The 14,872-nt window shown below is 42.5% G+C and overlaps 1 protein-coding gene across 7 annotated transcripts in view; it reads right to left on the bottom strand.

Moving 5' to 3' along the window:
- The window catches only part of KALRN (kalirin RhoGEF kinase), a 598,446-nt gene that overhangs the window by 182,239 nt on the left and 401,335 nt on the right, over positions 1-14,872 (bottom strand). For 2 of the 7 annotated variants that reach the window (XM_042954416.1, XM_042954417.1), the window contains exon 34: positions 2,193-2,659. The exons of the other annotated variants lie outside the window; for them this stretch is intronic. In XM_042954416.1, coding sequence (XP_042810350.1) covers positions 2,597-2,659 — 63 coding nt within the window. In that variant the 3' untranslated portion in view covers positions 2,193-2,596. Of the gene's footprint in view, positions 1-2,192; positions 2,660-14,872 lie in introns of those variants that run through there. 7 annotated transcript variants of the gene reach the window in all.

The raw sequence follows: 14,872 nt of genomic DNA, 5'->3' as shown, positions 1-14,872 counted from the left end.
TGTGAAAGCCAGATGGTGATCTTAGCCTCATCAGCCTGTGCTCTGCATAAGTCACAGGGACATGGATGTGGCCACAAAGACCTGGCCTGGAAGAGACCTCCAATCACACAAGGAAGAGCAGGATACTGGCTGTGCTCGCCCCCTACCCCCATGGCATACAGAAGGTGCACAATTCATTAAGGTGAAGACTGTGACAGTACACAGGGGAGATCCCAAGATGGCACTGGGCCATCAGGCCTGTGGTTTGAAAAAGCATGGATCTGGAGATGAGAGACCTACATTTGAATCTCAGAGCTGCTATTTTCTAGCTTTATGACTTATCGTGTAAGTTATTTACTTCTCTTAGCTTCAGCCTCTTCAGCTGGAAAATGAAGACAGAACTGCCTGCCCCTCAGGATGACTGTGAAGATTAGAGGAGATGATGTATATCAGGTGCCTTCCCAGCATCTGTATGAGAAACGTGCTCAGTAAATGGAAGCCTCTTTGTCTGGTTCTGCCCTCCTGACCCACCCCTTGCCCCATGACGTTTCTAACAATGCCTGCTTCCCCAGAGAACCAGACTAAGTTTGTTACCAGCTCATGGCAGTGCCCTGGCCAGCCCGGCTGAGGGGAATAAAGATTGGGATAAAAAGTGTTTCTCAAAATATCTACCTTCAGAAATATAGATTTTCTTCTTTTGCTTCCAGTTTGCTTAATGAGATTTGGAGATTTCTGACTTGCTATGGCTAGAGAGCAAAAGGTGCTATTTTGTAAATAAAATTTCACAACACTATCTTTTGAATGTGCTGAGATTTATCACTGAACAAGTTTGAACTTTGCTTGTCTCTCTTTTTGGCTGCCTTTGTCTCCCCTTCCACCTTGCTCCCCACCCACCCCTCCCTGGTAAAGTGAATTCTACTCCTGTTCTTGCCCTGCCTCCTCCGCTCTCCCCACCATACTAATCTACTACATATGGCCATCTTTCTTCTGGAAAACAAATTCTGCTGCTAGGCAACCAGAACACAAAATTGCTGTGGTTGACATGATTCTTATTAGTGATAGCAACTGCAGAAGTGCCGCCATGACGGCATGCCACATGTATGCTCACTGCGTCTGTCCCCAGCTAGACAGACCTTTCCAGAAAGTGGGATGGGGTGGATTCTTGGTAGAAAATTAATGGCCTCAGCACTCAACAGAGAGTATTTATAAATCACTGTATATCAACAGCCTGCTTTAGAATCATTTTATTAGAACACATTCATGAAAGTGACATACGGAAAAAAGACAGCAGCAATTCTCAGTCATGCAAATGCCCGTGTTAAGGTTCTCCATTGGATTAAGTTCAAGTACAAAGACAGTCCTTTCCTGAGCCAGGTGCAATTCCAGGGAGTGACACTGTGAATTGGGCGCGTGTTTCCTCCACAAAGTTCAGAACACTGAACAAGTCCCATCCTCACAAGATTGCGAGGTACATGGAAGTGTAAACTTTCAGGATTTTAAAGACCCCTTTACCCAGCCCTCCCCCATAACCCAGCTGGAGGAAGTAAGCCCAACGTGGGGCCCTCTTAGAAATATGGTTTAGTCTATTGAAAATAAAGCAGTGGGCCTTAAAAAATTAGAAAATGAGTATATATATATACATATATATATATGTAGGTAATGGAATCCTCTTTGCCTCTTTCTTGCCTTGGTGTGGGGTTTCCAGGAAACTCTGTTAGGGGATGGGGCTCTCTTGAGTGTCTTGGAAGCTGGAGGGCTTTTTAAACTTTTAACTTTTATTATGAAAAATTGCAAACACATACAAAAGTGGAGAGATGGTATAATGAATGCCCATGAACCGACCATCTAGTCTCAACAGTTACCAACATGCAGCCAGTTTGTTTCATTTATTTCTTCTCCCTCTTCCCATCCCCCACCCCCGACAGGATAATTTGGGAGTCAGGAGGGTGGTCTTTGAACCAGAGTGAAGTTAGAGGAGCCAGGAAATCCCGACAAAACCTGGGCAGGCTGACACAGAGAGAACACTGGTTGGGGACATGGTTGGGCCAATGTTCGGGAACCGCTAGAGTTAACCCTCCTCTTCTCTACCATAAACTACCCCTTATTCCTCCTCCCTCTTTCTCATGATGTGGGGGAGGAGGGCTAGATTAGAATGATGGGTTTTCCAGGTCAGGAGCCACTGACAATAGAAATGTTCAATCTGGACAAAAACTCCAGAGATAAGTATGTCCCTCGGATGAGCATGCCCACTCACATGGCAGACGCCTGGGGCGAAGAGGACCCGGGGTGCCTGGTGTTTGGATTGGGAGTCAGGGGGAGTGGCTTGGGTCATGGGGCCTCTCACAGATCCCTACCGTCCCACCATTTTCAACTTTGGAGAGAAGCTCAGCAACCTCGAATCGCACCTGGTAGAGAAGCAGGGAGCCCGAGGGGCAAGCCCATGGCCCAGGGGGGCAGATTTTGCCTGGAACATGTTGCCCTCTGAGCAAAGGCTGTACCCCACACCAGCCCTGCCAGAGCAGTCTCAAGAGAGGTGGGTGATGGGAGTCCAGGTGGGAGGTCCCAACGGCGGCACGGCTAACCCGGTGAGCTGCAGGGACAAGTCCCAGGCTGCGCGCTAAACGTAAGTGGAGAAAGGATCTCCAGGTCCCAGGTGCCACCGAGGAGCAAGGTTGCCATCCTGTTAAGAAAAGGGCCGGGGCTCTGTGATTTGCATATGACTTTGCAAAAATCTGCACGAGATCCCGTAGCCCTTTATAGAAAACAGAGTTAAATCATCAGTGCAACCTACTGTATTTCTAGCAACCCAATGCACAGAGTGCAACCTGGCAGATACACCATCATTTTTTTAGAAGAGGAAATGGAGGGAACACAGTGCTGTGTAGGACATTCCTTGGTCTGAAGGTTCAGAAGAAGCCAACCAAGTCCAGGATCCAGATGAGGATCGCTGACTGGCCACTTTCACTAACTCTGGCAGGGCTCAAATCCATATACTTTTCCTCGCATTAGATGCTCGTTGAGCAGTCCTGTAGTTTCCCAACATCCCACACATAAAAGCAGGAGGAGAGCCAGGAAGAATATAAAGAGAGATGCGTTAAATATGAAGTCCTAGTGACAGTGATCATTAGTGTTTATTTCATACCCTTCTGTTTTGTTTCTTTGTTTCAACTCTTTTAGGATCCCTGTGCCTTGCCAGCAAGTCTCACTATGACATTCATTTGGGGGGAAAGAAACCGAGAAAAGTTTAACCATTTATGTAGCACGTCTTTGGCAGTAAGTGACCTAAAATTCCCGATTTCAAGTATCTCTAGGGTTCGTGACATGTGGTAATCTGTGATTTTTCCAAGGCATGTGGTTGGTTTGTGAGGCCACATGGCTGGCTGAAGGAGTGGATCAATGGGTGAATGAGGGAGCCTTCCAGAGACTCAGCTTCCATATTCCAGTGTGGCCACACCTACTCTACTCAGACACCAGAAGCAATGGAATCGTTTCTTTAATAAGGCCCCTCAAAGAAAGTTAACTTCTAGTGCTATTGGAGGTGTGAAATATTCTAAAAAGCAATGGCTCAGCCAAGAGAAAAGTCCAAGGTAAATTAAAGAGTATGATCTCATATTTGACTGTGGCTCAGATTATGATGCTAAAGGTTCCATCATACTTGCCATATAGAAATGAGAAAACAATTTCAAACTCCCTTAGTAAGAACTCCAGCCAGCCAAAAACTGTTCATTAGGGAAAGAAAACACTTCAGCATCAAAGTAAAATGGCAGTTACTCTGAGCTGTGAGGAAGATAGGGGATACTTAGAATTCAGAAAGGAGAGGAGATTCTGAAGAAAGCCAGGAGCTGTACACAAGCATTTGTGAAGTAACTCATAGAAGGTGCTGGTGACCACAGAGTTCATCTTTACTAAGGCAAAGGGTCTTAGGAATTTTATATACATTACATTAATAGGGAGGTGGGGCAGAGGGGTGGTATCTGCCATCCTGATTAGTTAGTTCCCCACACTATAAGTTACTGTCATTGCCAGTTTAATGTATAGATGTGCTATAAGATCTGGAGAATTTAGTGGCAGAATTTAACGGTTTTATAGATGCTGACTTTGACATTTTATTCTTTACACAGTTCTTAAAATTCTGAAGGGAGAGACAGTTTTTAAAAATATTTTTATTGTCATTATTATTATTAATAGCTAATATTTGTTGAGTGTTTAGCACATGCTAGGCAAAGAGCTGAGTGTCTGGCTTGCATCATTTCATGTAATTTGCACCACAACATTATGGGTAGGTAATACCATTACCTCCATTTTGCAGACTGAAGCCCTGAGAGGCCCTGCCCAGGATCATACAACTGGCAAGTGAAGGGGGTGAGATCTGTACTGTGGTTGGTTTGATTCCAAGGCTGTCCTTAACCACTGTGCTATGGTGGCTCCTGCAAAGGAGAATTGATCTCCTAAGTGATGTCTGGATGTTTGTGGATTCCCAAGGTCTTGGAAAGCATCTCACGTATTTTGTAGATCCATCTTATCCTCAAGGACCTATCTAGAAGAGGTTTGGGTCACTTCATTATATATATATATATATATATATATATATATATATATATATATATATATATATATATCCATTAGGTCTTGCAGAAGAATTTTTACCCCCTTTTAAACCTCAAGTTATAATTGTCTCTGTGCACCTGTACATCTGTCTGCTAGTTTGATGTGTGAGACATCTAAGAAATAAATGCATGTAGGCATACTGAATGCTTGTTCTCTAAACCCTGAGAAAATACAGACACATTCATAAGGAGGCTATTATTTTACATAGCCCAGTTGGTAACTTCATGAAAGAGTAGTGAACACCAATGCATAGCTCTTAACTTCAAAAATGATGGCCATTCATAATCTCTTTGAGATGATTTTCTAAGAATCATCATTAAAAAGGACTAATAAGAAAAGTTTAAATGAAAGTGTGGGGGCAGGGGGAAAGGCCATTAAATTTGTTTGGATGATAATTATTTCTATTATTTAGAAAATATCTCTCAGCTTGGAATTCATATATATGTTCCACATCCAATCACCCTATACCTTTGGCATTTCAATTCAGTAGGCCAGGGTAGGGGCCTGTAGTTAGCTTTTAGATATATTTCCCTCATAATTCTGTGGGATGCCTGGTTTGGAATCCTCGGCACACTCCATCGCTGGAAAACCTGAGTTTTGTAGTGTTTGAACTGCATTTTCACATCCGACAGCACACACTGTCCAGAAGTACTTGTCTTTGGCATTTTCCATGAGGGGCAAGAATCAGTGGGACCCACTTCAGTAGAGCAGTGGCTTTTATTAACCAGACCTCCTCATTATTCTTTTATCTTTAAGGAGGGCCCTATGTTGATATTTCTCCTATCTCCCACTATTCAGGTATAGACACCCTTTTTATAAATACTTTATATAATACAATGTAGGCTCCATTCAAATACTAGACATTCATGACATAAGCTTTCTGAGCTACTGGAGATGTTCTGCAGACCCTGGGTGCATAAGAGACATCATTGGACATCCAGTGGTATAATAATAGCCACGAATGGGGAACATATTTATATATTATAGATTTAAACCCTTTCTTGGTCCATAAAGAATTTGAGGCAACTATTTGGCAATATGTTTTTAAGTGCATCTTCAGTTGGCTGTATCTTCTGATGTTTCTCTCTGATGGACTGGGAAGCAAGTGAGTCAGAAGTATGCCTGAATTACTACTCCCATGGTTAAGACATAATAAAGAGCCTCTTCCACATTCCTGTCTCATGCCTTGTTCTGCTACCCAGTGAGCGATTGACACATGGGATATAGGGAACATGGAATGTTCTTGGTATTTTAATGCAGGTGTGTTTTACTCAGATGATCAAGGGGGAAATGATAGGACTTAGACCATTTGGGTAAAATGTTACTTTGTGTGCTTTGGCTTGAATTATCCAATTGTTTCCCTTAGTGAGCTTGTCCAGTGGAAGGCAGTGTGCATAGTGGACACCAGAAAGACTTGGGTTCATATCTATGTTCTGCCACGTTCTGGTTGTGTGACCTTGGGCAAGTTATTGAACCTCTTAGAGTGACATGTTCCTCATCTGCAAAATGAGGATAATGATACTTACCTTGAAGAATTGTTGTGAGGACCAAATGAAAGATTATACATAAAATGCCAGGCTCATTTTAAGAGTTCAGTAAGAGAGGCAGTTGTCATTGTGAGCTGTTTATGCTCTGAATGGCTTCCTTAGCAGGCAGCCTCTGTGCTTTCCCTGGCCTTCCCAATTATAGCAGGGACTTCTTACAGAGGGACTATATCTCCCCCATTAGATGGGGCAGCAGGGGGCGGGGGTATTATCCTTGATGGGGACTTTATGTGCCCTCTTGTTTCCATTATACACAGGGAACTCTGCAAATACTATGTTAACTGGTTTAAAAGAACCTTTTTCTACCCCCAAATTTCAATGTAGAGCCCAGACTGGAAATTTTCCTTGATGTAGCCATCAGAATCACAAACTGCGATACAGAGTAGTAAAAATATTGAATCGTGCATACAGGAAAGATATAAACACCAGAAAGTATATTTTTACTTTAGCTTTTTTAAGGATTGATTTTGTGACTTTCTTATGTGTTCTTTCTTGCTTTCTACTCTGCCTGAAGGGTCTCCTTTTGGCTTATAGATGTCTGCTGCTCATGCGGACCCCAGGGTTCCTTATCTAGGATGCTGTTAGGAGCTACTGAGAAGGACCAACTGGCCTGGAAGGTGGCACAGAGTTACACCCTGCTGTGCTCCCTCCCAAGTGACAGGCCAGGCTCTCCCCACCTCAGGAAGGCCACCCCCGTGAAAGAAATCAGTCACAGGAAGGAAGAGTTCATCTCCCTGTTTTTCTTCTTTCTGCTTTCCCCTCTGCTCAGGGAACCCTCTGAGAGCACCATGGAACCAGGAAGTGTGGGAGAAACATCCTTGAAAATATTGGTTTCATGTAATTATTTTTTTTGTTTCAAGTTCAGAAAGGTTAGAAATTGCCTCTTTCCCAAGAATTCTTATCAGAAAACATTCCCTCTACACTTAGACTGTGGGAGTTGAAGGGAGAGAGGGAGGTGAGGGGCCGGGGAAGAGCTGGGGCTTGACCTAATGATGAATCTCGTGTTCGAAACCTTGCTGCCCACGCAGGGTAACCAGTTTCCTTCCTGGAGGCTCTCTGTGTCTTCCTAACCTGGGTCCCAATATCCCCACGCTCAGTCACTCTGAAACCCCTCTGGAATTACAGGGGCTTAAAATCAAACTTGAAACATGTCTGCTTTCTGTCTCTCACACTGTGTATCTCTTCATAGAATCTCCTCATGAACTTGAAAGTGTACTTTCAGCTCTTCCTTACTTTTTCCATGCTTCACTAAATAGCTGCATTCGGGGGGAAACCCTGATGAACTCATTCCCTCGTCCTCCCCAACTGCCCACCCCCTGAATTTTCCTTCTCTTTCCTTTCACCGTCCAAGGTTCCTGTCCTTCACAACCAAAGTTTCCAGCTCCTCAGCTCGCAACCTTGGCCCATCCTACACATCAGCCCAAATTCACTCTCTGGTCACTTTCCCTCCTCTCAAGATACTGAGATGTCGATCACCCTGTTTCCTACCGGACACCTGCTTGTCCCTTGTCTTAGGTTCATGCTGAGGGTGGACCTAAGCAACCATTTAATAATCATGTTCTTTCCTGTCCTTTAAAAATAACATCTAGTAGGGTTTTCTTTGTTAATAGAAGTAATTTTCTTTTAGAAAATTTGGAAAAAGCCACCATCCAGAAATAACCACTATTTACGTTTTGGTGTATTTCCTTCATATATACATACATGCACACATATATGTATATACATATATATGTACATATGCATACATAAGCACAATACACACATATATACACGTACACATTCGTTTTTTATGTTTAACACAGAAAAATTAGTCTCTCATGTTTAGAAGGAAAAGGAAGACTCCCAAGCAGGTGGGAAGAAAAGGAATTACATGCTGCAGCTCAGGTAGGCTCTTCACCTGTGCCGCCCACAGCCATGAGTTTTTGGAGCCCATGACATAATGGTTTACAATGGCCTGATGGCCAGAAAATATGTTCAAGATATCCCTGCCTCCCAGACCACATCGATGAATATTTCCTAGACAGTGTATGGGAAACACATTCAGAGACACACAATTCATCAATATACAAAAACAGAAGTTATACACATAAAACATATTATTCAAACAAGTATTTCTGAGCATGTCTATGAATGTCTAACTGTGTGGCAGTGCACTGAACACAGCAGAAGGTATCCCACGTGAACCTTGTCTTTATGGATCTCGGGACTCAGTTGCTGACATAAAAACCAGCCCAAAGGAAACAAAAGGGAACCAGAAGAAGATGCTGTCTCACAAAGTGCTAAGGGAAGGGACTCCAGAAATCATTCCAATAATGAAGAAAACTTGTTTCAACAACACTTTTCCTGTATCCACCAGTACAGAGAAATAGTTTTGGAAACATAGTGATATCTGTGATAGGTTGGTAGACAAAGGCGATTATTATTTAAAAGGTCATTATATTTTAGTGAAGAGAATCACACAGATAATCTACCAGAAAACATATAAACATATATTAGAGGAGAGGTTTGCAGACAGTAAGGAACCCAGAAAAGGGGCAGGGCTGGGTGTAAGGGGCCTGTGTATCAGGAGGCTGTAAGTCCTAGAGAATGTTCTTGTGGTTTGGGAGACATGCGTCTCCTCTTAAAGCTGCCAGGGATAGACTTTACATATTCCATGAAAATCTAGAGTCAGGATGAAGACTATGCAATCACTGTGATGATCCATTGCAACAGGATTTCAGGAAAAGGATCAAGAATGAAAGAGAGCCAAGATGGCTTAAAGGTACAGTTGTAGATGGGGGTTAAGAAAAGATTGTCTGGGAGATGGTAGGGGATGTGTTCAGTTTCAGGTCTGCCAAAGAGAGCGCGTGAGTCACCCAAGTGCAGTTCGGCCGCAGACAGTTGGAAACATCGCACTAATGACCCGAGTGTGAGAGATAAGGGCTAGAAACAGAGATTTTTCAACTCATTGTTAAGGGTGCAACTTTATGCTAAACAACATGGCAAACACTATGTAAAACACCTAACATATGACCTGGATGTTAAACAATGATATTTGACTTGTTTGAGGTGGGGAAGGGTACAGGAGAGGGGGCAATGCTTGTGCTCAGAGGTGTGGTGGGAGAAGTAGTGAGCATTAGCATGAAGGAGGCATGAGTCAGGCTGGCAGTGAAGGGTGGGCCAGATGTGATTACGCAAGTCAGTAAGCATTACTGGTGGACACAGCAGGAGCAAAGCATGACATGGCTGGGGGCATTCAACTGCCATTATTTATTATGTGCTAGATGCTGTCGCAGACAGTAGAGATGGGAGCATCATTAGCACCGAGACATGATTGTCAAGGAACTCACAATGTAACATGGGAGAAAGACACATAGGCAACCCATTATGTGATAAGTGTAATTAGGCTGAAACATATAAATTGCCAGGATTCACCCATTTTGGATACACAAAAATGGCAGTTTCATTATGATTTAATCGGAAGCAGATGCATTATAGCATATATGACAGCAAAGGTCTCTAAAGGATGTGTTGGAGGGAAAACTTTATAAACATCTGTACTTGATCCTTAGTGAATGTGCTACTGAGGCTTTTAGCTGACAAGTGAGACATTGAAGGAAAAGTTTGAGGAGGATGAATCTGGTATCAGGAGAAAAGATAAGACACAGGAGCAAAATCCCAGAAAGCAGGGAGGTTTCTGAAAGAAGAATTTCAGCAAAGGGTAACCAAGGCCCGGCAGAGTGGTGTGACAGATATTTTGAGGGACTCGTTCTCAGGACTTAGCAACAGACTGGCTGTCAGGGAATATGCCGACAATGGACCCAAAGATAAAACATGGGTATTTGGGAAAATCATATTGTTTTGCCCCAAATGGGGAAGTCAGACCACGTTACTAGTTTGAGAGAAAAAGAAATAATTTTCTGAGACTGAGACTGAGGAAAAGTCGGACATCAAACTGGAAACACACAGGTGACCAGTTATAATAATGGTGCCCGGCACTAACAGTGTTCATTATGTGGCCACTCGGTCTCAAATTTGCTTATTGGTTTTCTGGTTCCTCAGTAGAACTTCAGATGGGTGGGGACTGGCCTGTTTCGTTTCAGTGCTGCATCTCCATTCTGGAACAGTGCCCGGCACGTGGTGGGTGAGTAAATTAACGTGAAAACTGCCATTAGGAGAAAAGTCACTTCAGAGCTATAATCTTGGCATTTTTGTCATAGACATCAGAATCGAAGGAACAAAAACCATGGCTGGAGGTGGCGGGGTGATGTAGAGAAAGAAGAATCACGAGCAGAAGTTCAAATGTGGCTCTCACTGGAGCATGAGGGGACAACACGTGGTAGATGGCAGCATGGCAGGCAGTGGTTGACGACATGTGGGAGAGGAGGTGTTGAAGTGATATACTCCAATGGGTATAAAGGATGAGATTTAGAGGGTTGTGGATGGGTGGGTTAGCATTAGACTCTTTCTGAGACTAGAGAAAGAATGACAGAGTAAAATGACAGTGATGCATCTAGGTGAGGATGAAAGTCGCCATCATGCAAACAAACAAACAAACAAAACCCCCAAACCAACAGTGTTTCTTGGATGTTAATGAATAACGTCTAAATTCCTTTGAATGGTGTCCAGTGTCTTCCATGATCTGAGCCAAGCAATCCTTCTGGTCTTAATCTCCCACAGCTCACCTCACAGACCCAGAACTTCAACCAGACATATATCTCCCCTGCAAGCCCCAAACCCATCCTATTTTCCCCTTTCTCCCTTACCTGCTCTTACTGTTTCATCCATGTAGTATGACCTTTCTCTGCGCCCCACCCCTGCCTCCACAGTGCTGCCTGGATAAATTCTACCCACTTAGTAAAGTCTAATGCTAAAACTTCTCTGATCCTCCCAAACTAGGATTTTTATTTTCTTAATTACATTTGGTCTCAATTTCCAGATCTCTCTCTTACCCACAATGCCAAACATGTTACCTTGTGTTTATTTGTTATTCAGTTATTCCTTGAACAAATATTTACTGAGCACCTTCTAGGAGTCAGTACTTTGCTGGATTCAGTGATGCAATGGGTGTATAAAACAGACATCCCTCCATTCTCACGGACTGAAAGTCTAGCATAGGAGGCAGTCATATAACCACACAAATGCTTATGGCCACAGCGGCAGGTACTGGGAAATAACAGTACAGAGTGTTGTGAGAGATGTGGCTTGGGGAGGGGACTTGGGCAGTGGATTAGGACAGGATAAAATCAGAAAGAAAAGAGGGCAAAAGGGGTGGACTGTGGCATGGGAGGAGAGATGATCTTCCAGACAGAGAAAACACAGGCCCTGTCTACAGGTCTCGGGATGGGAAGAAACCTGGGACATTCAAGGAAGGCCAGGTACAGGCTGCAAGGCAGAATACAGGAGGAAAAGAGTGGTTCTCATGAGGCCAGAGAAGTGGGCCGAGGCCAGATCATGCAGCCACATAGGTCATGGTGAAGATTTTGACATTCAGCCTCAGAACAAAGAGACACTATTGAAGGGCTTAAGGCCATAAAGTGATGTGGACAGCTTGTCCACTGGGGGCGCCTGGGTGGCTCAGTTAGTTGAGCGTCCAACTTTGGCTCAGGTCATGTTCTCGCAGTCTGTGAGTTCAAGCCTTGTGTCAGGCTCTGTGCTGACAGCTCAGAGCCTGGAGCCTGCTTCAGATTCTGTGTCTCCCTCTCTCTCTGCCCCTCCCCTGTTCATGCTCTGTCTCGCTCTCAAAAATAAATAAACATAAAAAAAATTAAAACAAACAAAAAGAAAAACAGATCACACTGCCTGCAGAGTGGAGAAGGGAGCGGAGGGAGGTAAGCGTGAAGGCCCGGGGAACAGTGGGGAGGCTCTGCCCATAGGCCACATGTGGTAGGACACCGGCTCACACTACAGTGAATGACGCAGTAAGAAGTGTAGCCCTCAGTCTTTTTGGGGTCAATCCCTAGGACTGAGAAAAGTTGAGTCTCACCAATCATTCCGCTAATGTAAACCCCCGTCAGCATCACCTCAGGTCCCCAGAACCCCTAGGAAATGTGCCTGGTGGGATAATCAAGTTTTCTGAATAGCTAAACACCAGCACTTTATCTCCCCGATTTAGCCATCTTTATGGATATCTTTATATCTCTAACTTCTGAAACAGAATACAGTGAGCATAATTTTCCCTTCTGTTTACAATATAAATACCACCATGATGAATAATTATGGTGTAGTGCAGAATATAAGGGGGTCCTCAGATATGCTCAATCATGATGAAATCTTGGTACCCTCACTGAAGAGAACCAAACTGTTGGGAGTTTTAATGCACCCATCAGCTTTTGCTCTCACAGCTTTTCTGCTTCCTCTCTTGCTGACAGTAGCTCAGCCTTTGTGGCTATTGGTGGGTCTAGACAGAAGGAACTTTCTCCTCTTCTGATTTTCTAAGTAATATCTAAGTAACTAGATGGCCGAGACGGTAAGAATTACATACCAAATCAGGATTCAAGAGGCTTTCCTGTGAGCATACGTGTTTAGTTTTGCTACGTGAAGACTTCCTATGTCTTGGATCTGTTTGTTGGACAGCTGAGTTCCAAATCCAATATATTTATTACCTTTTATCCTAACACACTTCATTGCTTTAGCTGTGTTACCTGTCATATAATGTAGGACAACAGACAGATACCTTCAAAAGTCAAGCAGTTCTTATTCTTTCATTAAAATAGAGGAGGGATGCTTAGGGATTGACAGAAACCCGCATTAAAAATAAAGTTTCCGTGTTGCTATACTATTCTGAGGAGAAATAAATGGTGAATTATATTTGAAAATACTAAATGTAGGAAACGTCTCGTATGACATCACATGAACCTCTAACTTACAAATATATTGACTTCAAAATGTCAAATTTTATGTTTATCAAGACAGAATAAAGAGAGTAGAAAGATGAACCACAGAGTGAGAACAGACATTTACAACATATATAACCAATAAGGGACTAATATCTAGAATGTATGAAGAACTCTTAAAAATGCAGACAAGAAACCCCTAGACAACTCACTAGATACATGGATGGGCAGGAGGCTTGAACAGGGCATCAAAAAAAAAAAAAAAAAAAAAAAAAGAAAAGAAAACCCAAAGCCCCATTAAGGACATGAAAAAGTGTCCAACCTCATTAATGCTTAGGGAAATGCAAATTAAAACCATAAGCAGATACTACCATATACCCACCAGACCTGCAAAAATTTTGAAGTCTGACAGTGTCAGGTATAGGCTAGTGTACAGAGCAATCGAAACTCTCAAATATACTGGTAGGAGTGTCCATCTGGCACCAGCATTTTGAAATCACATCATCTAGTAAAGTTGAAGGTATAGACAGAGATATACCCTATCACTCAGTAAGTCCTTTTTTGTTCACCTAGAAATTCCACGCCTCACTTTACACTGTAGGGAAGCTCAAGCAAGTGTGCCCAAGCATACAGATACAAGAATATTTATAGCAGTATTGCGCCAGCAGCCCCAAATATCCCATGCACGGAATGGATAAATTGTGGTATAGTCGTATAATGGAATACTACATAACAACTAAATGAATGAATGACACACTTCAGCATGGATGAATTCCATAAAAATCACACACACTCACACACACGCACACAAACATGCAATATAATTCCGGTCATATGAAATTTAAGAACAGCCGCATTGAAACTATATTGCTTAGGGACACATACAAAGGAGGTAAAAATAGAAATAAAAGTAAGGATAGTATTATCACGAATGTTACGAGAATGATTACCTCTAAGGGAGAAGAACAGGGTTGTGACCAGGAAGGGACACACAGGGGGCTTCTGGAAAGCTGGCAATGTCCTGCCTTTCTGACCAGCATGGTTATTTCCTGTATGTTCACTTTATAATTGTCCATTCAATTGTCTAGGAGTTTGTATGCATTTTTAGCATATGTATTTTACTTTTTTTAAAAAAAAAGTTTACTTATTTATTTATTTTGAGAGAGAGTACAAGTGGGGGAGGGGCAGAGAGAGAGAGAGCAGGAGACAGAGAATCCGAAGCAGGCTCCAGGCTCCAAGCTGTCAGCACGGAGCCTGATGTGGGGCTCTAATTCATGAAGTGTGAGATCATGACCTGAGCTGAAGTCAGACGCTTAACTCACTGAGCCACCCAGGTGCCCCTGTATTTTACTTTAAAATTTTTTTTTAAAGTTTAATGTAAACCAAATACTTTTAATTAGGAATGTATTTTATCCATAGAAACGAAAGTATAATTAACATTAATGAGACAAACCCACAAGTCTCATTTGGGTAACAGTATAAACACTGGACATTTCAATAAAAATAAAAGAAACTAATATTATCAGTTAAACAAAACACACAGGGCAATAATGAATAAGGATTATTTTTATAGTATCTGATATCAGCTCAGAAAAGATTAAAATATCGATGCTACACTAAATTGCAAGATTGTGGGGACTCTTAAATTCAACTGATGGGAGTATGGACTGGTACAACATCCACACAGAGCAATCTGACGATGGCTATCAAAATTTTAAATGTAAATCCTTTTGATGTAGTTGTACTTCTAGGAAGTTACCCTATTAATATACTCATAATTCACAAGTGTGAGAAACTATATCTATACAAAGCTACTAATTACAGCCTTGTTTGTAATGGCAAAAGATTGGAAACATCTCATTTACCCATCAACAGAGAACTAGTTAAATAACCTATGGTACCATAAGTAATGGAATACTGCATAAT

Source organism: Panthera leo, chromosome C2 (assembly GCF_018350215.1).
Source record: "Panthera leo isolate Ple1 chromosome C2, P.leo_Ple1_pat1.1, whole genome shotgun sequence".
Lineage (NCBI taxonomy): Eukaryota > Metazoa > Chordata > Mammalia > Carnivora > Felidae > Panthera > Panthera leo.
Note: the sequence above shows the minus strand (reverse complement) of the source record. Positions and strands in the feature narration are given on the sequence as shown.